At 46.7% G+C, this 23,075-nt stretch overlaps 1 protein-coding gene across 1 annotated transcript; it reads left to right on the plus strand.

Moving 5' to 3' along the window:
- Positions 1-16,398: 16,398 nt before the first annotated feature.
- RALY (RALY heterogeneous nuclear ribonucleoprotein) lies at positions 16,399-22,874 on the plus strand. The gene is made up of 7 exons (XM_007934572.2): positions 16,399-16,672; positions 17,886-17,958; positions 18,137-18,184; positions 20,254-20,420; positions 21,135-21,248; positions 21,470-21,675; positions 22,830-22,874. The coding sequence occupies exons 1-7, from the start codon at positions 16,417-16,419 to the stop codon at positions 22,872-22,874; spliced, it is 909 nt and encodes a 302-aa protein (XP_007932763.1). The 5' UTR covers positions 16,399-16,416.
- The last annotated feature ends 201 nt before the right edge of the window (positions 22,875-23,075 follow it).

Here is a 23,075-nt window from a genome sequence, read left to right on the forward strand (position 1 = left end):
ACACAAGCCATGATATTTCCAATCGCCTCGTATGCATGTGAGAGCTGGACAATGAATAAGGAAGACCGAAGAAGAGTTGATGCTTTTGAGTTGTGCTGGAGAAGAATGCTGAAAGTACCATGGACTGCTAAAAGAACTAACAGATCCATTCTGGAAGAAGTGCACCTGAAATGCTCCTTGGAAGCGAGAATGGCCAGACTTTGTCTCACCTGTTTTGGTCATGTTGTCAGAGGGGACCATTCCCTGGAGAAGGATGTCATGCTTGGTAGGGTGGATGGTCGACGAAAGAGGGGGGGAGGCCTTTAACGAGATGGATTGACATGGTGGCTGCGATGATGGGCTCGAGTATAGCAGGGATCGTGGAGCTGGCGTGGGATCAGGCAGTGTTTTGTTCTGCTGTGCATGGGGTCGCTATGAGTTGGAAACGACTGGACGGCACCTAACAACAACAACAACATACCAAATTTGTTACAGTGTTAACTGAAAAATTTTAGGCTACAGAATTGTATAGTATGAACTCAACTGTGTTATTCAAGTATAATGCACAAGAAAAAGCATGGAAGGAAATATACCAAGATATTAACAGTACTATAGATATATCCTGTAGAGGGATAGGGGCTTAGCTGATTTATGGTAATTTCAAATAACAAACACTCTAAATCATACACATCTGTGCTGAGATTACTGTTTATGAAGAGTTTTGAAGTAATAAAGCAAAACTTCTGATCTTAATTTCAGTTTTAAGCAAAGGAGTGATGGGATTGTATTACTCCAGTAACTGTATGACAGATGACTTTGAAGAGTATAATAAGAATGGAGAGAGGGATACATTCTAAAAATATTTGTTATTGTTATGTGCTGTTGAGTCGGTCCCAACTCATAGCGACCCCTCCTTGGGTTTCCGAGGCAGTAAGTATCACTACAGAAGTAGATTGCCCAACCTTCCTTCGGAGGAGTGGCTTGGTGAATGACTCATTTCATCCTCACTCCCACTCCCCCTTAGAAGACATGCAGTATTTCTTCTCCATACTTGCCCTAGATAGACTATTAAGGAAAAGGTAGTCTTGAACTTGAGTCTGTACTTTTGAGTGTGATGCCTCCCCCCCCCCCCCCCTTCAAGAAGAACCTGGTTCATAATGACTTGTATACTGTGTGACCTTGAGCCTGATTTTGCCTCTCTGCCCTAGGGCTTACTCATCTTTAAAATGAATTTTATTTGCTAGCTACTTCGAGGATTGTTGTGTAAGGATTTGGTAACTGTAACACACAGAAGGGCTTGTAAGCCACACTAAAGATATATTTGCACTTGATTATTGGTGGTGGAAAGCCCCAAAGGGTCTTAAAAAGGAGAAGGCAGGGACACATTTGCTTAGTCCTCGAAAAGCAAATCCTTAGTAATATTTGTGGAGTTAATGTTGTTACCAGAGGGATAAAGGCAGAGTGGCTGTGACTATAACTTTTGGCTGTAGAGCCCTGGAGATATCAGCCTTCTGTACTTGAATGTGGGAATTAAAAACAGATATGCCAATGGGCATACTGTCTGCAGGATCAAGTATTTGTGGGGTTGTGAGGGGTGCCATTCATTGTTTTCAAGGAGAAGTATTGTAATGAGGATTCCACATGAGAGAATTTTAATCAACTGTCCTTACACCTGAGGCGCCCAGTACTTGGCTGCAGTGCCAAGTTATGCACTCTTCACCCCCCTGCTTGCAGCAGACTGGCTTCCTGCCTGGGTGTCTGTCTGAGAAGACCTACAGCTACTGTCCATCCCAGGGAATATTCCTGATATATTTAAGTAACAACACACTCCCATATCTTATCTCCTTTGGTCCTCACAACAGCCTGTGTTGCAAGTGGGCAGGGCAGGGATTTTTTTTTTTTAAATTGGATTTGGGTGAAAATTTACAGGGCAAATTCACTTTCCATACAGCAGTTCACATACACTTTGTCTCATAACATTGACCACAATTTACCCCAATGCAATAGCTCCCCTCCCACTTCCTTCCAATAGTCACCTCTTCCCTGTGTCCATCCCTCCATGCCCTCCTCCCCTCTGAGCTGTCTCCTTGTTCATAAACAGCCCTTCTTTCTCCCACGATTGTTCTCTCCAAGGAGTGTATCTACCTTAGGTAAATGTTTAAGTCATATGCCTGTCTTTTGTTTGGCTGAAAGCCACAGGTACGCATTCAGTTCCAGACCCGAAGGGCAGCTAGGGGCCCATAGTCTCAGGGGTTCCGCCAGGCTCTATCAGATCAGCAAACCTGGTCCTATTGTTTTTTTTCCCCCCCAAAAAAATGATTTTGAGTTTTGTTCCACATTATTCGCCCTCTTTATCCAGGATCTCCTCCATAGTCCCCCTCCGAGTGGTTGACGGTGATAGCCAGGCACCATCTAGTTCTTTTGGTCTCAGTCGTATAGGCTGTGGATGGCATGGTGTACCAGTTGCTAGGACTAATTGTTTTCATGAATCTTTGGTTTTCTTCTTTCAAGTTCTTTGCTCTGATAGCGTAGTGCCTGAGGCACTTGACTGCTAACCAGAAGGCTGGCTGTTCAAACCCACCAGCCACTCCTCGGAAGGAAGATGGGGCAATCTACTTCCTTAGTGATACTGCCTCGGAAACCCAAGGAGGGGTCGCCATGAGTTGGGTGTGACTCGATGGCACATAACAACAACAACTCGTCGAGGAGAGACCCATCGTTGCATGCAGATGGCTGCCTGCAAGCTTTTAAGATCCCAGTTGCTACTTGCCAAAGCAGGAGGTGGAACAATGTTTTGTGTAGTACATTATGCCAGTTGAGCTTGATGTCCCCTGTGACTATGGTCCCGAGCCCACTGGTTCAATTACTCGGTCCTTCTGGGTAGCTGGCAGTGACCAAGAAGTGACCACAACCTTGTTCCTTGTCAGCTCTACTATATACCTGAGAATTCTTACAGATCATACAAATACACTTAATAGGACCATTGTCTGCCAACCCTATACATGGTCTTGGGTACACTCGCTGCTTCTTGAACATACCTAATAGTTCACTCTGTCCACCCGTATACCCATGTTAGGGCAGGGAATTTTAACCCGATTTCACAGATGGGAACCTTGAGCATCAAGAGAAGTCAAATGCCTTCCCAAGGTCACAGAGGTAGTAGAAGTGGGGCTCAGAACCCAAGGGCCCCACTGGCAAGCAGAAATACAGACGCATGATCCATAGTAAAAGGACTATGCCCCTGTGAGTATTTTAACTTAGAGCTGGGCCTGTTGCAGAGAAGCCTAGGCCTCCATTTCTGTTCCTTAGAGAATTCCTCACTTTTCTAATGTAGGCTGGGAAATGGTGATGCATGCACTGCCATGGAATAGCCTTCTGCAGCTTTATTCAAAACATAGCAGCCACAGAATGTGGAGATTCCACCAGAGACGCAGAACAGTGAGGGTTTCTTACAGTCTCTGCCCCTAGGACTTTGTTGTCCAGAAGGGGAACCTGGGCTGTCTTCTGTTTTAAGGATACAGGGAGGCCTTTCTGGGAACCTGTGCTTTGGGACCTTTTCCTGACTCACTTTTCAAGTTGGATTCTCTTTGGGCTCTAGGAGCTACTGTACTCTAAATGCTCAATTAGTTATTCATTCAACACTTAATGAGGGCCTATTCCTGTGATTGTTTTTACGTTCAAGGCACATTTCCAAATACTAGAATTTTGGCGACACACTTGAGACTTACTGCATCCATGTGATAGTATTCTTTCCTTGATTACAATTCAACTCTAGGTTAATATTACAATAGAATAGACCACCTTTCCTTTCAGACTCCTAAGGAAAAGTTCTTGCAGGTTCCAGCAAAAACATTAGTAGCAACAGCTAATATTTGCATTCTTTCTAATGGGTCAGGCACTGTTATAAATGCTTACATTTAATTAATCCTTCTGTAACTCTAGAGATACGTATTGTTCTCCCTATTTTACAAGTGAGATAACAAACATAAAGAACTTAAGACACTTCCCAAAGGTCATGTCACACAGCTAGTTCAGTGGCAGAATGAAAGTATCTTGGCTTTAGAGGTTATTCTCTTGACTGCGTTACATAGTCTTAGATGTGAGTCAGTATTCAGCCTGTGGCTGCTAGCTGCTCTGTTTGCCAGATAGTACTCTTTTCACCACGCCGTAGCCCCACTGTGTTCGGGGTTGTGCTGAAGGACAGCACCATGTAAGCTCAGTTATAGCAAAAGGAAATATGGTACACTGATAAAAATTTGGCTGTGGCCTGGAAGAAGTCAGTGTACCATTATTGTGTACACTGTTTGAGAGCTGCTTATCTGCTCTGGCCAATCACAGTCATGGATAAAGAGGCATTCAGGAATTAATCTGATGTCCACCCTGTTCTCAGGGAGCTCCCTAGATGGAGAGAGAAGACTGGTGTATAAGCAACCATGATACAAGACTAAAATTAGAAATACCAAAAAGAAGTGACAGAATACCTCTTCTTTTTCTGGCTGGTTTCCTTGTGTCCTACAGTGTGGGGAGAGTGAAGGTCTTGGGGAATATACCCTCTTGACAGATCTCCAAGGAGCACTGGTAGAACAGTGGCTGAATGCTTGATTGTTAACTAAAAGATCAGTGGTTTCAACTTACCAGCTGCTCCGTAGGAGAGAGGTGTGGCAGTCTGCTTCCATAAAGATAAACAGCCTTGGAAACTCTGTGGAGCAGTTCTACTCTGTGCGGGTCACTATGAATTGGAATCAACATGACAGCAATGGGTTTTAAAATTTTTTTTTTTTAAATGGTCAGCTCTCCAGGTCCCAGGAAGTTTCTTCCAGTCTCCAGTAAATCTAGATCTTTCCTTGAAGGTTATAGCATGCCTTCAGACAGATGACCAAGCTAGATCACCTTGAAAAGTGTTCAGTGGCAAATCCTTGAATTCGTGTTTGGCCTGCCTACCAGCTCTTGTCTCTTCCCTGAGAGAAAACGATAGTTTTTGTAAATTAGTCTGACACCAAAGTCTAAAAGGAATCAGGCTAAAGGACTTGAAAGAAATGAAATAAACTCCATTCTTCCTTGCTTTGGTTTTCATATCAGTTGACAGAGGATTGGTGAGGGTGACTTAGAGCCATTGTAACCCATTGAATGGATGCCAGTCGGTGAACTGTGGCTCGTTCACAATACATGTAGAAATTAAGTAGAAACTTCTATACTAATTTGAGATTTTTTTTATTTTACAAATGTATTGGTCTGTAATGGTTGGAAGTTTAAAAAAACAAAAAACTGGTCCTTCACCACAAATAATTTTGACAAGCATTGGCTTAGTGTGACAAAGTGAAAGAGAGCCTTAGTCTTCTTGTCTGTACAATAAAATTAGTAATTCTGACCTCAAAGAGTTAATGATCTGCAATATTTTATGGGTGCTTACTGTGTCCCTACCACTATGTACTTTGTATTATTTAATCCTCATAACAGTTCTGAAGTAGGTTTTGTTATTTTCTCCGTTTTTCTGAGACATGGATGGTTAAAGGAGTTGCTGGGGTCAAACATCTAATAAGTGTATAGATGGAATTTGAACAGAGCAGCATTCCTCAGCTGTGTCACGTTCTGTGTGAAGAGCCTGCACCTCAGGGGTGCTTCCTTAGTGCTTTACATTCTTCACTTCACTAGAAGTGGAGACCTGCGATCTCATTCCATCACTTTGTGACTTTGGACAAGTCCCTTTCACCGTACTTTATTATCTTACGTTTTATTCATCTTTGGCTCCCCAGCGTCTAGACAAGGCCTGGCATATGGTGGTGTATTCGGTACTGAGGCAGTTGATTACACTGGATTATCTCTTAGGGTCCTTTCAGTCTCTTGCTTTCTCAGTACTTCATCCTCTTGCCTCATTCCTGTGCATAATTTCTCCACCCACATCTGGCAGTATGACCTTATTTCCTCATATCTGTTTGTCTTAGGTAGTCTTGAACCTGGGTACTTTGAAACAGTCCACATGGTGCCCGTGTTTTCACTCATCCGTGAAGTATGCCTAGGGTAAGCTACCAAGAAGGGAAGAAGGGGCTGGCTCACAAAGTCAGAAACGCGCCTTCCTCCATTCCTACCTCGTGAGGCTGGGCCTGGGGCCGCTCCGCTGGCAGCCCTGCTAGGCCTGAGTAATGGCTGCACCCTGGAGCAGGGTTTTCCATGGACTCCACCGGGGTCTCCAGTAATTGGAACATGGCACCTCCTGACTTGTAATGGATGGTGGAATGAGAGGGGCATTTGTCACTGCCCAACTTCCCTGTGTGAAAGAGGCTCATAAGTCACAGTTGACAAACCCTTTGATGACTTTTGAACTTCATTTACAGAAAGAATAGCTATAATCAACCAACAGCAAGTGGTGACTAATCTTGCCACATTATCACTGTGAGGAACCAGCCCCTTAAGGCATGGGAAGAGGAGGGGGCCATCTCCAGGCTCACAGCAAGGGCTGACTAGCTCTTGGACTTAAGGGTGTGCCCTCAGCAAGGCCCCCTGAGTTTGTACCTGAAGGATAAGAAAGGGTTAGGAAGGCAGAAGAGGAGGCTGGCCTTCAGACAGGTACAGGGCTGTACCCAGCACCGGGGCATTTTGGACTGGAGTTAAGAGCACAAGCTCTGATCTCACACAGACCAGTCTTAGCACTGCCATTTCCTGGCTTGGGCAGGTCCAAGCTCCAAGCCTTAGTTTACTTGTCTGTGAAATGAGCATGATGAATCTATCATATACTTTATAGAAAATGTAAGCAGAAGGTTTAGTGCAATTCTTGGCGCACATAAGTGCTTATTAGTAAGTGTTAGTAATGATTGTCATGATCTCACTTTTAGCCCTGGAGGAGCCCTTTGTCATCACATGGTCCAGAACCCTTTTGGGAAGTGTGGCATATCAGTAGCAAAGCCAGGACCAGTCTTCCTGTGGGGTGGGGAGGTTAATGGAACAATCTAGCGTAGTAGGAAGAGCTTCTGCTTTAGAGTGATAAAAGCTAGGCTTTTACTCCAAATCAGGGCACTTAATATGAATGTGGACACATTAGTTGAGCTGTCTCTGAGCCTCAGTTTCTTCATTAATAGAGTGAAGATGATACCTCATTAAATTGTCATCCTATACCGTCACTATGAGTTGGAATTAAATCGACAGCAGTGGGTTTGTTTGATTTTAATTCCAATTCATAGGAGCCCTGGTAGTGTAGTGGTTAAAGCAACTCGTCTGCTAACCAGAAGCTTATTATATTGAACCTACTAGCCGCTTCCAGGAGAGAGATGTAGCCGTCTGTTTCTGTGAACCTTATAGGGCAGTTCTACTCTTTCCTCTATGGTTGCTATGAGTCAGAATCTACTTGATTGCAATAGATCTGGTTTTTGGTTTTAATTCTAACTCTGTATTAGGGGTTATAGGCCCAAGTTATCACCTCCCACCCTTTGTTGCCTCTCCGCCCATAGTTGTAAAGGAATGCTTGTCACAAATGCTAGTCTTAGCCTGAGGCCACAGTCTTGGGGTCCATACCTAGACTACACTTGAGAGAGACAGATGCCTAAGGTCCTAGCCTGCCTTCTGTTTCTGCTTTGGGATCTCCCTTCAGGGCCTATCGGATATGATACCAGTGTTATTTTACAGGACTAGAGAGCTCATAGTGCACTGAGGAGTGCGTGAGTGAGTGGCCAGTGTTCTTTCCTCTCCCAGCTCCTTAGAGTAGTATTTGACAGGCATAGGGGGGAAGCATGAAGTCTCAGGTTTGGTTTCAGATGCTAGGGCAGGGAGGGAGCATGAATAGGTCCTCTGCTCCCTTATTCTCAGAATTAAATTGGAGCATTGGGAGTGAAAAACATTAGGCCTGGAATGTGGAGGACTTAGAGCGCCAGGCTAGATTATCTGTTCTCATGGAGCATTTGTGTTACCTAACCAGTTTCTTATCTTCTGGTGCCAGCCATTATACTGGGCACTTACACACCCATTATCACTAATTCTTACTCTAGTCCTGGGAGGCTGGTATAATTCCCATTTTGCTGTTGAGGAATCTGAGGCCCTGTAAGGTTAAGGGACATGTTGAAGTCACAGGGCTGGGATTGGAACTTAGTCCTGTCTGACACCAGAGCCTCTACAGTTTCCACTAGTTCATGTTCATTTGTCCTTTGTTATTAGGAAACAGTGAAGAAACCGTTCATAGAGAGAGAGCACTGCTTGAAAAGCAAATAGAGGACAAGGCCTATGAAAACAGTGGCTCTGTTTTCCAGCATCTCTGCAATGCTAGTCAGCACAGAGTAGAATACAGGCACACCTTATTTTGTGCTTTGCAGATACTACGTTTCGTTTGTGTTTTTTCAAAAAGACAAGTTGATGTTTCGTGTCAACCCTGCATTGAGCAAGTTTGTCTAGGTGCCATTTTTCCAACAGCATATGCCTCTGTGTCATATTTTGGAAATTCTCAAAATATTTCAAACTTTTTCTTAATTGCATGGCACATTTACTCTAGACTACAATATAGTGGAAATGTAACTTTTATATGCACTGGGAAACAAAGAATTCCTGGGACATGCTTTATTGTGATACTCACTTTATTGCAGTGGTCTGGTACTGAATCCACAGTATCTCTGAGGTAAACCTGTACTCAGATGTTTGTTGAAGAAGTAAATGGATGAGAACTAGATAACAGAAATAAAGTTAAACTCTTGCCTTTTATAATACACACAGACATGACAAACCACTGATGGGTCTATTAACCTGTTTGATTCTTACATCAGACCTGAAAGGTAATGAGGGAAAAGATTATTTCTGTTTTCCTGATAAGGGCAAGGAGGCTCAGAGAAGTTACATGAGTTGTTAAAGGTCACATTAATAAGAATAGCAGAGCCAGGGCCAAGCTCTCTGGACCTGTATAGTTTGCACCCCTTACACTTTTCACCCACCCCAGGAACCCTCAGTTCCTAAGAGCTGGTGTTTCTCATGGAAGTGGGAATGGTCAAGAACTGAAGAGCACTTCTTGGGAAATTAGTTCTGTCTGGCCAGTAATGATCATTTAGTCAGTGCTAATGAGCTGGGGCCTGGTGAGTTTAATGAGATTAATAGATGTTCTGTCATCCCTGGCAGATCACTAGGAGCCTCTGGGCCAAGGAGGCCCTGGGCACTGATCATTCTAAGGGCCTGGCTTCTCTAGAAGTACTCTCCCTGTCGCTGATAGCTGTTTTCTCTCAGAACACCCAGCCTTTGCAAATCAAAACAATGAGCTATCATCTCACCCTGGCAATAATAGCAAAGTTCAGCAAGGCAGAAAATAACAAATGCTGGTGAGGGTATGGAGAGATTGAATCTCTCATATACTGCTGGTGAGGCTATAAAATGGTATAGCCACGGTGGAAGTCAGTATGACATTTCATTAAAAAAATGGAAATAGAAGTACCATTTGATCTAGCATTCCACTACTATGAATATATCCTAAAGAGGTGAGATCCAGGACATGAAAAGACATATGCACACACATGTTCATCACAGCACTATTCACTATAGCAAAGAGATGGAAACAACCTAAGTGTCCATCAACAGATGAATGGATAACCATATTATGGTACATTCACACAATGGAATACTCTACAGCATTAAAGAATAATGAAGAATCCTCATATCACCTCAAAACGTGGATAAAGTTGGAGGACATTATGCTGAGTGAAATAAGTCAATCACAGAAGGACAAATACTGTGAGTCCATTGTTATAAAAAGTCAAGGAAAGGTTTACACAGAGAAGGAAATTTACTTTGTTGGTTATTAGGGATGGGAGAGAAGTGAAGGGAAAATTTCTGACTAGGTAAGAGTCATGTATTGATTTGGGTGGAGGGAAAGGCAGTATAACAAAAATGTGAACCAGCACAGTAGCAATAGGGAAAAGGAGGACACAGAGGTACACAAAAGGTAATAGACAACAGAGGCAAATACTATTATGTACACAGTACTGCTTTATCAGTAACAACAAACACTAGTCTACAGGTGGAGGCACAGGTAGGTAAGAAGATCAGGTCTAGGTAGGAAAATGGGAATATACTCGTGACGATAGGTTTGGCTGATGAGATTCTTACATGTGTATTTGTGCTAAAAAAAATACCCATTTTTACATCATAGAATTAATGGGACATGGTTGGAGTATCTTCTCAGTGACACCTGAGCACCTTGAGGGAGTGAGTCACTGGGCCTACAGGCTCGGGACCATGGTCTTGGAGGGACATCAAGCTTAGTTGGCACAACATAACCACATAAAATTCTTGTTCTACATCCTACTTTGGTAAGTAGTGACTCGGGTCTTAAAAGCTTTCAAGTGGCCGTCTAAGATCATCTAAGATGTAACAGTTTCCCCTCATCTGGAGCAAAGAAGAGTGAAGAAAATCAAAGTCATATGGAAACATTTAGTCAAAGGGTCTGATGGACCATGGGAACCTCAGCCTTCAAGACCCTGAGACCTTCTTCTGAACTAGATGGTGCCTGGCTACCAATTCCAGCCACTTAGAAAGGGATCCGAATTGGAGATTCCAGATAGAGTGGGAGAAAATTGTGGAACAAAATTTAAAAATGACCAGAATTACTGGTCGGATAGAAGAGACGGGTGGAATCCCCAAGACTATGGCCCTGGTTTATCCGTCAGGCCTGGAACTGGACTCATTTCTGTGGATTAGCTCTCAGCCAAATAGTGGAAAGGCCTATGAGCAGAACACCTACCCCAGGGAGATGCACCACTTAGATCAATTTGAGATCAGAAGGGCAGCATTTCCCCCTGTGGGGAAGCTGGACAGACAGGAATGCATAGATGAGAAAGACACAGGGAAGGGGGTAGTCATAGTGGGGAGACGGGAAGAGAGCTATTTATTGTTGGGATTGTAATTGGTGCTGTGAAACCAAATGTGTGTGAACTGTTGAGAGTAAAACAAATCTGCTTTGTAAGTTTGCACCCAAATCATAAAAATTGAAGGAAAAACACACACACACACACACATCCAGACATCCCCAGGGTTAACAAGGGCAGAGGACTGACCACAGCTGGTAACCCTTAACCCCATGCTGAAGAATGAAGCCAGGAACTGGCCAGTAGGATTGGTCCAGACAGAGGATCTAAATAGCACTGGGACAGCAGGAGCAAGAGCAGCCGTGGCTCCCCATTGGAAATGAGAATTTCAAGAAGAAGGAGTCATAGTGTTAGTGATTTATACTACAGTGGGAGTGAGTGTTCTGATGGCTGAATGCCTCAAAGGGCAGGTGCAGACGAGGCTTGATCTGCTGGGCAAGTTTGGGAGGGCATGAGGGGTAGAATGATAAAGCCAGAGGCTTTTTTGGATAGTTCTTGAGAAAATGACATTTAGGGTGTCAAGCAGTCTTCCAGGAGAACAGTAAGCTTGGATTTAGCCCCTAGCTACTCCAGCTCACTAGCTGAGCCTGTGTCCCTTGTTAGGTGTCACCAAGTCAGTTCCAACTCATAGCAACCCTGTGTACAACAGGATGAAACACTGCCCGGTCACACACCATCCTCACAATTCTTCCTGTGTTTGCGCCCATTCTTGAGCCATCTCATTGCGGGTCTTCTTCCTCTTTTTTGCTGACCCTCTGCTTTACCAAGCATGATGTCAATCTCCAGGGACTAATCTTTCCTGATAACATGTCCCAAGTGTGTGAGAATGAAATCTTACCATCATTCCTTCAAAGAAACAGCCTGGCATAAGAACCCTAGATTAGTATCAGAGGACCCACGGGTGATCTTAGGTCTGTTGCTCACTGGCTGTGGCATCCTAACCAAGGCCCTTCCCCTCTGTTTCTCAGAATAAGGACATGTAAATGAACTCCGTGCTCACTAAGATCCTTAATAGTCTGACATTGTAAGAGTCCTGGGAACAAGTCTGATTCTTCTCCCTCCTCCTCCCCAAGAACAAACCTCTCCTTAACTCATCCCTAAGTATAGGGCATCTGGGGGGTTGTAGACACCTTACTCTCAATTACACAGATAATCTGTGGGGCAGAGCACTGCTGATTCAACTCATAGCGACCCCTCCTTGGGTTTCTGAGGTGGTATCTCTATGAAGTAGATGGCCCAACCTTCCTTCCAAGGAGTGGCTGGTGGGTTTGAACCGCCAGCCTTCTGGTTAGCAGTCAAGTGCCTTAGGTACTACACCACCAGAGCTCCTTGAGCATTGTCCAGGGAGGGAAAAATACCTTATCAAGTCACACAGCTTCTGCTCTACTACACAAACAAACAAACAAAAAACTCACTGCCCTTGAGTGGATATGACTCATAGCGCATAGCAACCCCTCCTTGGGTTTCTGAGGCGGTATCACTACAGAAGTAGATTGCCCAACCTTCCTTTCGAGGAGCGCCTGGTGGGTTTGAACTGCCAGCCTTCTGGTTAGCAGTCAAGTGCCTTAGGCACTATGTTACCAGAGCTCCTGGGAAATGGATTTTTTTTAGGACTCCTGCTGTAAGCTAAGGGGAGACCTTGAAAAGCCAAGGAAGAATTGTGGGGGGAGGGCACTGAGTTGGGGATGGTTCGTCTGTGGTGGTGAGTGTTTAGTCCAGAGACTAGAATAAGTGCCTGGGACCCCAGCTCCTAGTAGTAGGCTCCACAACTTAAGGTAGGGCCATAGCTAGCCCTTCCCACTACCTTTTGAGACATTATTCTTACCACTTCCTCCCTAACTAACATTTATGAGCACTTGCTGTGCCCCAGGCTTTGTTAGGGCTGCCGCTAACATTTGTAGGTCAGGGCAAGGGTACAAATGGAGACCCACCTACTGTGTGTCTAAATATTTCACAGTTGTAAGTGAAGCCAACAAATTGGTGACTATGTTCATAACGTGAAGACCATGTTAAAACTGAGAATTCTTGGAGTCTTTGGCATTCTGTACCTGAAACTGGTAGTTCAGGGAGAGCTAGTTTGTGTCATTTCCCACCCCCAGTTTCACCCCTCACCTCAAGGAGCCTTGTAGACTTGCATGTATATACTCAAGCTCTTTATCTAAGCTCGTTCCAGGAATAACTACCCCCTTGGGCTTAGGGAATAAACCCCAGCAGCATAGCCTGATTCCAGAGGAGTGTGCTGGTCTTGAAAGAAGATTGAGACTGTTTAGGTTGGGAATTCAGGGATTGGGTACTTGGAACATGCTCCAGGCACTCACCCAGCATGCTCACCTCAGCACCACCACTTCCCAAGTCTCCTCTAAGATCAGAAAACTGACCCTCATATGGCATGGCTTCTGGCTGCCTCTCCTTGTCATCATCCAGTTGTGCTCTGGCATGACCTTGACCCTCGTCTAGAATGGATCCAAGATTGTAATGGCAGTGTTAGTTGAGCAGAGGAGTACTTATGGTTAGAGGAATTTCTGGATCTTACAGAATTTCTGGACAGCACAGTTCGCAAAGTCCTTTTGTGTGCATTGTCCCAAACTCCAGGTGATGAAAGACAGGGCTGAGTAGGGCCAAACCAGAAGGATTTTGCTCACCTAGCCAAAGAATAAGTGCTGCTCCCTCCATAGCCCCAAGTGCAGACTACAGGTACTCAGCAAATGCTTCCTGCCTAGTACACTTGGAGGCTCCTGACAGAGGTCTGAGGGAACCTAGCAACTTTCATATCCCTGCCAAGTCAGTGTCAGAGCCAGCAGTCATCACCATTATCTCTGAACAATCACCTTTCTCCCTCTCTTCTATCTCAGTCCATACCCCAGGCCTGGTTGGTTCCCTACAACCAAAGCAGGTGGCATCTCCCTTGCCCCAAACTTCATGGCCTCGAGCTTAACCACTCAGGAGGTTACCTGATGCCCACCCAGAGACCCAATAAAATTCTTGTATATCCTATAATAGACCAGGGATTAGCCCTTGAATGGCTCACCATTCAGGTAGGAGGAGGGCTGTCAGAACTGTGAGGAATGAGGGGCCCAAGGGACGCCACGTGCCAGGAGCATGTCCTACTGCACACCAGACTCTGGTGCTTCTGTGGTTCGCATCTTTGCAGCTCTTACTGCTTGGTGAATGTGGGTGATTGACTGCAAGGTAAGCTGAGTAACAGAAAAGCATCTGTTCCTTCCAAGCCTGTTCCAGAGCTGGCAACGGTTTCTTCTTTCTTAATGGCAGGCACTGTTTCCTAAAACACAGGATACACTCAGCCAAAGGAGCTCATTTTGCCCTCAGTAGCAGTGGTGGCACCATTAGCGACTGACCCCAGTGTATCCATTGAGTTTACTGCAAAGCCCAGCTCTAGGAGCAACTGTTCCCCCAAATCAGTGTCGGGTCTAATGTGTGGTTTCCTTGCAAACACTGCCGCCTGCTGGTCAGAAGGTACTAACTCCGAGGCCAAGAGGAAGGCTTGGGAATAAGAGTGAGAAGCTTCACAGTGTACCTTTTCACAAAATTAAAATACAGAGAAATAGGACCCTGATGACACAGTGTTTAAAGTGCTTGGCTGCTGACCAAAAGATTGGCAATTAGAACCCACTAGGAAAAAGATGTGGCAGTCTGTTTCCATAAAGACTTGCAGCCTTACAAACCCGGGGAGGGGAGGGGCACAGTTCTACTCTGTCCTATAGGGTCGCTGTGAGACAGGATCAACTCTGTGGTAATGGGTTTTTGTTTGTTTTGTTTCGTTTTTCTTAAATTCACTCTTCTCTAGTTCATTGAAAGAAGCCCCCTCTGCCCAGAAGTGGTATGTTAATAGCCTGGAATGTGGAGAAGTCAGCCTAGGCTGATGAGTTTGTGCATGCTGCTTGTAGCACCTGAAATGGCTTGATTGGGTGCCATCAAGTCAGCCCCCAACTCACGGCAACCCCATGCACATTGGAATGAAAGGGAGCCCGGTTCCGTGCCATCCCCATGATTGGTTGTGGGTTGCAAAGTTATGCTACATAGCATTGTCACTGGCTGGTTTTCACACGTAGATCACCAGCCCTTTCTTAGTCTGGAAGCTCTGTTGAAATGCATTTAGCATCGCAGCAACACGCAGCCACTAGTGGTAAGTGGTCACTGTGCATGAGGTGCATTGGCTGCGAATCAGACCCGAGTCTCCTGCCTGAAGCAAGAGTTCTACCACTGAACCACCACCAACCTTGAAATGACTCTAGGGTTGGCTCATTGAGGTGGGAGTGTTCCCAAAGGAAGTTGCACTAACTCATGCCAGTGAGCAGGAGACGGAGTCGCGTATATAAACGCCAAGGCTTACCTTCAGGCCTTTCTCACTCGGAGTGTGCCTTTTCCCTTGCAGCCTGTGCCCAGTTGTACCCTGCCCAGAGAAGGTGGTGGGGGGAGATTTGAGGTGAAAGGCATTGTCAGGACATAGAGAACAAAGAGCAGGTAACTATGATCTCTAAATCAAACAGTGAAGTTCATAAAATATAAAAACGGGTAACTCTAAAAGGTTAATTTATTAACAACATTTCTTAGGTAAATAATGCTTACTTACTATAGTGCTTGCATGGCTCTGAGAAGCAAAGTGATAAAAGTTGAAAGATCTTTAAAGACAGACTGACTTGGGTGTGAATGCCTGTTACAAGTGTTAATAAGTCAGGGTCTCATTTTTCAGTAAGATGTGAATAATAATAATATTTCATGGGGTCTTGAGGTTATTCAAGGAGTCCTGGTGACACAGTGGTTAAAGCGCTCGGCTGCCAACGAAAAGGTTGACTGTTTGAATCCATGAGTCCCTTTGTGGGAGAAAGATGTGGCAGTCTGCTTCCATAAAGATTTCTGTAAAGATTTGTCTCTGAAACCCTGTGGGCAGGTCTGCTGTGTCCTGTAGGTCACGGTGAGTCGGCATCGGCCTCCCAACAGTGAGTTGAGGTTATGCGATATTGTGTGGCATTCCTGGCTCACGTTGAGCGCTCAGTGAGGCTGCACCTTTTTCAAAATGTCTGGTATTAATAGATTCAATCATAGTAATGCCTATGAGCAGTTTTCATATTCTGTTCTTGTTCTGGAGCAAACACTAATTGCAGTTGCCATATGAACTCTTTCTTGGCTGTGGTTCTGGATTGATGGGGCAGATATAAATGAAGCTGTGGAAAACCTTCAAAATCTTCAGATCCTGAGTGGGGGTGACAGTTGAGATAAGCATTAAGGAAGGGGTGGGCTTAAAAAAGTGGAGTCTAGCAGACCATGGTTTAAAATCCCAGTCCTACCATTCACTAGTTTCACGTGTGTCCTGTCCTCACTTGGGAGATGTGGTGGCTCTTTTACCATGTGAGTACCAAATGAGGGAATGTATGTAAAGTATGTAGCCTGAGGTCAGCAGCCAGTAAGTAAATGGCAACTCTTGGTAATATGACAAGACAACAGCTGAGCAAAAGCAGGGATCCTGGGTGTAGGGTCTTGTGTAAGAAGGAAAGAAGTGGTTCAGTTTAGCTAAGATACAAATCATGGGCAGCCCTTGAGCCCAACCTGAGGATCCAGCCTCACAATGATTCTCACTGTACAGGTGACCACCATGTCCTTGAAGATTCAGACAAGCAATGTAACCAACAAGAATGACCCCAAATCCATCAATTCTCGGGTCTTCATTGGAAACCTCAACACAGCAGTGGTGAAGAAGTCAGATGTGGAGACCATCTTTTCCAAGTATGGCCGTGTGGCCGGCTGCTCCGTGCACAAGGGCTATGCCTTTGTCCAGTATGCCAATGAGCGCCATGCCCGGGCAGCTGTGTTGGGAGAGAATGGGCGAGTGCTCGCCGGGCAGACCCTGGGTAAGTCTCCTTCCACACCCTGCTCTTGGAGTCACTGTCTTCCTTTACTCTCCAGCTGCCTCCCAAGTTCTCTTTCCCATTTCCCCCTGCAACTTCCATGCTCTGAGATTTTATAGCTTAAATAACTAAATAACTGTAAGGTATAAATTAGATAATTACAAGATTGATGCTTGTCGAGGTGAATTTCAGAAGCCCTTGGAAAACACTTTTGTCCTGCCCTTTTCTCCCAGTGCCTCTTAATGACAAGCCTTATAGTTCCAGTTAAAATGCAGAGAAAGACAACAGAGTGGACTAGCACAGCAACAGTGGGCTACAGATGACTTAGGTTAGAACCCTTTGAGAGCCAGTAGGAAAGGCTGGGAGCACAAGGACAAAGCAGGTACCCTTGGCCCTGGTGTTAGATGTCTGTGACCATTCTTGAAGTCTGCCCTTGAGTGTGTACAGTGTATGTATGTGCACATACTTTTTTGTGTACAATATGTATGTTTGAGAAGGGATATCTAATATATATTCTTGAATATGAGAATGTGACTGAGGATGTGGAAAACATGTAGACATATACCTGCATATGTACATGTATAGTGTATATATCAGAATTTGAGTTTGTAAGCAATTGTGCATATATTCACTTCCCAAATATTTATTGAGTTTGTATCATGTACTCAGCACCATTCTGGGCATATTTGTTTGGTAGACCTGTGATTATATAGTCATTCATTTGCATACAGGGAGTTAGGTGTGTTATGTTAAGAGTTAAGTGTGAGGGTGCTCGAGAGTAATATGTTGCCTATATGTGTGACTTCGTTACATGGATATGTGAATGTGTATGTTAAGGTGGTCTGTATATGTATTCCTGTGTGCCAAATGTATGGTACTACATGAGGATGTATATACATGTGATGTACATGGTGTGTGTGTGTTTGTGTGAGAGAGAGAGAGAGAGAGAGAGAGATTGTGAGCATGCATGTATGTGTTTGTATATGAATATGTAAATGAGGATATCTGTGTGATGTCTGGGTATGAGTAATGTTTGGAAATTAAGTGTATGTAGACCTTTGGTGGTTATATCAGTATGTATTTGTCTATATGGTGTGAGTGAAGCCTGTGTGCACATGTGAGCATGTAAATTGTTTCACATGTACCTGAGGTTGATATGTATGTGGGGATGCTGCTGTCATGCCAGCATTCTTACTCTGCCTCTTCCTCCATACAGACATCAACATGGCTGGAGAGCCCAAGCCCAACAGACCCAAGGGGCTAAAGAGAGCAGCATCTGCCATATACAGGTGGGGCTCTCTGTCTGTTTGGGTGGGATTGGTCCCTGTTTCCCAGAGCAAGTGCATACTGGTAGCAACAGTGTGCTGAGCCTGGAACTTGTTGGGAGGAGTTCATAGATGAGGGCCTGTGGAGAGCGGGCTGAGTGGCCATTCCTAAGCCCTGGCCCTCTCCCCTTTGTCTCCCCAGTGGCTTCAGCTTTGACTATGATTACTACCGGGACGACTTCTACGACAGGTGAGCAGGGGAGGGGCGTGCCCAGGCATGAAACAGCCAAGCTGGAGGGGTCCTGAGAGATTGCTGGTGCAGCTCACTCAGTCCTCCAAATGGGAACCAAAGCCCAGAGATACGGACAGGCATTTGCCCAAGATTGCTCAGCAAATCAGTGGTAAATCTGGGACTAGGATCCAGTTCTGTTGGTGCCCAGGCCAGAGCTCCCACCACCACACCACACCACTCCAAACCAGTGTCTCCACTCACTGACTGCTCTTCCTCTTCCTAGTCCTTAGGTGAGACTTGTAGGGAGTGCACAGCCTAGGGACATGTAAACGTGGCCAGTTGGAATATGAGAGTATGAGCCCTTGCACTCCTACTTTTTAGTCTCCTTCCCTCTCTGAGGTGTCCTGACTAGCAGAAAAGAACCCAAGAGCTTAATCTGAACCTCTTGACTTTAACATTTACAGCCAAGAGGCCACCAGCCATTTAGGCCAGTAGCCATTAAGAGTCTGAATTAGTCCCTGGTAGACTGTGGCACATTCTTCACTCTCAAGCCTGTCCAATCCCTAGTCTTGAGGAGGTAGGCTTCCCCTTGAATGGACAGCACCAGCCACACTGTTGAGTGGAGATCATAATGGGACTGGCCGAAACCTTTCCTTCCGGCTTCCCTGTCTCCGGCTCAACCCACACCAGACTGCCCAGGATGAACAGAAGCTCTCTGAGCCTTGATTTTCTCACCTGTGCATGGTTTCAGGAGACAGTGCAGTGTAGTGGAAAGTAAGTGCCCTAGGCTTAGAGTCAGAAGACCTAGGTGCTAATCCCAGCTCTGCCACTGAATGGAGTGCGTGATTTTGGGCAAATCCCCCTTCCAGTCTGTGAAATGGGCTTGCACCAGGTAATCTCTCAGGACTCATTCAGCTCTGGGATTATGTGGTTCAGTGATTCTGACCAAGGCCAGAGCCGCTCCCTCCCCTGGGGGCAGAAATGCAAGGTTCAGGGCTGGGTCTGTTCCCAGAGGCTCTCCATCTCCAGTGATCATGACCCCAGGCCAGGGGTTTCCTGGATAAAGAAGCGTCAAGGAATGGGGTTTCAAATTGCCTAGTGATGCAGGCCTCCTGACTGTTACCAGGAAAGTGGCCCCAAGGTACCCCTGATGTACCCCTGAGGCTCCAGAAGGTGGTAGCAGCAGATGGGATGGGAGACTTTCTCAGCCTACCATACTTCTACCTGGTCAGCAGGAAGAGAAGCCCACCTGGAGAGGCCTGGGTGACGGCACTGGGGACACATCCAGTCTAGGCACCCTGGGCCCTGGTTTGCCTGCACAAGCTCGATGCCCCTGGGCCTCCTGGCCTTCTTCTCTGAAGTGGAGTCAGGAGGGTAGGGTAATCAAGAGGGCCCGGAATAAGGAAAGGGATAGACTCCAGCTTCCTGTCTCTGAGGTCATGGGTCCTAGAGTTGAGGGTCTCAATACCCCTGGCTGTCTCTGAGACCCTCACCTTTTACCTGAGTCACCTTCTAAAGTGTGTGTTTTTAACCAGATTCTCTTACACTCCAGCCACACAGCTGCAGCCTCTGGCGGAGGAAGCAGCAGAATCTGGAGAAGCCATCCTCATTAGGCAGATGGGAAAACTGAGGCTCAGACAGGCTCAGGGACAGGCTCCACTCCCATACCTTTCTTTTCCCAGCTGGGGATTTTGCTGCTTTGGGGATATGTGTAGACTTTGCCCTGAGGTTGGGGTGGCAGCTTTTTGAGCAGAAGCAGGGCCGTATAATAGAGCATCCCTGTATGTCAGATCTAGGAAGGTTCCTTGGGGGCTCATCTGCTAAGTTTGCTCCTTTGTTGAATGGGGCCATAGCCATACCGCCTGCCACCTCACCAGCCCTTACCTGTCCTGGTTGGTAGCAGGGCTATATGTAGTGAAGAATCCAGAAGCCCTTCCTCTTCACCCCAGGGCTTATTGGGAGCAGGCAGAGGTGTGTAGAGCTGGACACCCAGCCCTGTACCAGCTGTGCACAGGTTGGGCTAGAGCTGCAGTGCCCCCTGGTGGTCATGGGCTATGCTGCAGCCTCTGGCCCATTTGCCCTTACAGGCTCTTCGACTATCGGGGCCGCCTGTCGCCGGTGCCAGTGCCCAGGGCGGTCCCCGTGAAGCGACCCCGGGTCACAGTCCCTTTGGTCCGGCGTGTCAAAACCACCATACCTGTCAAGCTCTTTGCCCGCTCTACAGCCATCACCACCGGCTCGGCCAAGATCAAGTGTGAGTGACCATCTTATCTTCTTCCTAGATAATTTTTATTTTTGTCTTTAGCAAAATAATAGAATCACATTTTTTTACATTGGAAAATAGATAAAAAGAAATCTCCCACAGTTCTGCAGCTCTAACAACCAAGTAAGTACTCATGCATTTCTAAGAGGAAAAGGCTGGCATTTGAAGAGGTGGGGCTTGGGTTGGGCATGGAAAGTCAGTGTTGTGAGATGGTGGTATCTTTGCTCTAGTAAGGACAAGGATAGGCCCACAATTCCACAGGTTTACACATCTGATGGTCAGTGGGTATACCACAGAGGCACCCAGGAAATCTGATTGCAAAAGGTCTACATTTGCATACTTTTGAAAGACAGCACCCTGTGACACAAGCAAAGACACATATATGTACTTGCTCAGGTACACACAGATGTACATACCACATACTTAAGTTCTTGTCCATCCCTGGTCGTCTTTAGAGTTGTGAGGCTTGGGGAAAAGATGTCCAGGTTTGGTGGTGTGGGCCGGTCACTGTAAGCAGGGCCTACAGAGCGCCACAGGGGGAGCCCCAGGCAGCTCCAGCTTTTCCCTGGCTGGTGAAAGACAGTGGATGAGGCTAGTTCATGCCCCTGTCCTGCCAGCCTTCCTAGTTGAGAAAAGAGGTGTGGGGTCTTGTGTTAGTGCCAAACTCTCAGCCCTCAGTGACCACTCTGTTCCTCCTCCACCCAGTGAAGAGCAGTGAGCTGCAGACCATCAAGACAGAGCTGACGCAGATCAAGTCCAACATTGACGCCCTGCTGGGCCGCTTGGAGCAGATTGCTGAGGAGCAAAAGGCCAACCCAGGTCAGCCCCTGAGGGTCCTCACCCAGCTTAGTGACCAGGACCACGGGGTGGGGAGGACAGTGTATGGGGGAAGGAGGGCCTGGGTGGCTTCTAATGCCTGGAAGTCTGCACGCCTGGGCCTAGCTGGATGCTCCGTGCTGAGACCTAGTTTCCTCTAAGGTTGCTGCCCTGAGCAATTGCCCTAGGCAGAGTTTGATTTCCTCCCATTCCTTCTCCTCAAGATGGCAAGAAGAAGGGTGACGGTGGCAGCGGCGGCGGCAGTGGCAGTGGCAGCGGCAGCGGCGGTGGCAGCGGCAGTGGTGGTAACAGCCGGCCCCCGGCCCCCCAAGAGGACACAACTTCCGAGGCAGGCACGCCCCAGGGAACGGCACAGGCTCGAGACGACGGCGATGAGGAGGGGCTTCTGACGCACAGCGAGGAAGAGCTGGTGAGAGCGTGATCACGGGTGTGGTGGGCAGAGCTGGCACTGGGCTTCGCACTCCTAGTCGCAGGAGGACAGCGGGAGAGGGGTCCTCTGAGCCTCTGAGCTGTGAACTCCCTCTTTCTTTCCCAGGGGTTCTAACCTCAGGGGGAGTGGGGAGGAATAAGCAAGAGTTGTTGCCTAAGCCCAGGACCCCTTCTGGACTCCATTCTTAGCATGGATTACAGAAGAGAAGAGGCAGGGCCTCGAGGCAGCAGACGTGGTCTGCACAGCTCCGGAGAGCCAGGACTAAGGTTGCCTGGGAAAGCCACAGGGAGGTAGATAGCAAGTCACAGAAGGACTCTGAGTCATTGCTGCCTGAGCATAAACACTGTCTCATAAGGGGGAGCTCCTTGTCAGTTCCTGGAATTATTCAGGCTGAGGCCAGGACACCATCTGACAAGAAGCTTGTATTGAATGGAAGGTAGGCCAGAGTCTGTAAGGTATCTGTTGTGTACTGCTATTTGTTTACGGAACACCAGACCCTGCCCGCCCCCACTTTCATACTTCATTTAACCTTCACAGCTGCACTGTACTATGCAAGGTATTACTGTTCCAACATTTTACTGTGTGAGGAAACTGAGGCACACAGGAATTAGATAGCTTGCTTAGGGCCTCATAGCTAGTAAGTGCTGAGGCAGGAGTTGAGCCAGACTTCTTCACTGGGTTGGGGCTTTCTCCTTTTCATGAAGATGGAAGGGTGTATATGGCCATGACAGTCAAGGGGTCTTTCTGACACCCAGCTCCTCTTCCCTTCTTTGTACCTAGCTGGTACTCTATCTTACCCTGCAGGCATCGTAGTCCCTAACGGCCCTAATGAAGGCATTGGATGCCCCAAAGATGGGGAGCTCTCTCTCTACAAGACTTTCAGCCTGCTCCTGCCCAGGGTTTTCATGCACAAAAATCTGCCCCAACTCCCTTGACTGGTCCTTTCTTTCCTGTGAGGCCTTAAGGATCCCAAGGCAGCCTTGTTCAGACTGATCCTATAGTTGGATCCTTTGGCTCTGCCTCATCCCCCACCATGTTCTGGGCCCTAGGGTCCTTCTGGACAGAAGGCCCAGAGCAGAACTTAGGGCTTACAGTGAGTGATGTGTGGTCTCTTGTTGCCTCCTCCCTACCAGGAGCACAGCCAGGACACAGATGTGGAGGATGGGGCCTTGCAGTAAGCAGGTACGGAGGTCCTGGTGGGCAGGGCATGGGAAAGCAGTGAAGTCCAGGTCCTCAGGGGCCATGCCTGTTCCTGGGATGGTAGGGAGTATCATGAAACAGTGCTATGCCCAGGACTGAAGGCCTCTCCATTCCCAGCCATCCTGCCACTCCCCTTTGTGGGTTGGGGCTTGCTGGCATGAGGGTGTAGGAGCCATGGA

Source organism: Orycteropus afer, unplaced genomic scaffold (genome assembly GCF_000298275.1).
Source record: "Orycteropus afer afer isolate SDZICR_OR568_19922 unplaced genomic scaffold, OryAfe1.0 scaffold00020, whole genome shotgun sequence".
NCBI classification, from domain to species: domain Eukaryota; kingdom Metazoa; phylum Chordata; class Mammalia; order Tubulidentata; family Orycteropodidae; genus Orycteropus; species Orycteropus afer.

What these genes read in the sequence shown, in the direction of transcription:
- RALY (XM_007934572.2), top strand. Translation starts at nt 16,417, where the DNA reads ATGTCCTTGAAGATTCAGACAAGCAATGTAACCAACAAGAATGACCCC. An exon ending in GCAGCATCTGCCATATACAG is followed by an intron (nt 17,959 to 18,136) that starts GTGGGGCTCTCT and finishes TTGTCTCCCCAG; the next exon opens with TGGCTTCAGCTTTGACTATG. An exon ending in CGGCTCGGCCAAGATCAAGT is followed by an intron (nt 20,421 to 21,134) that starts GTGAGTGACCAT and finishes TCCTCCACCCAG; the next exon opens with TGAAGAGCAGTGAGCTGCAG.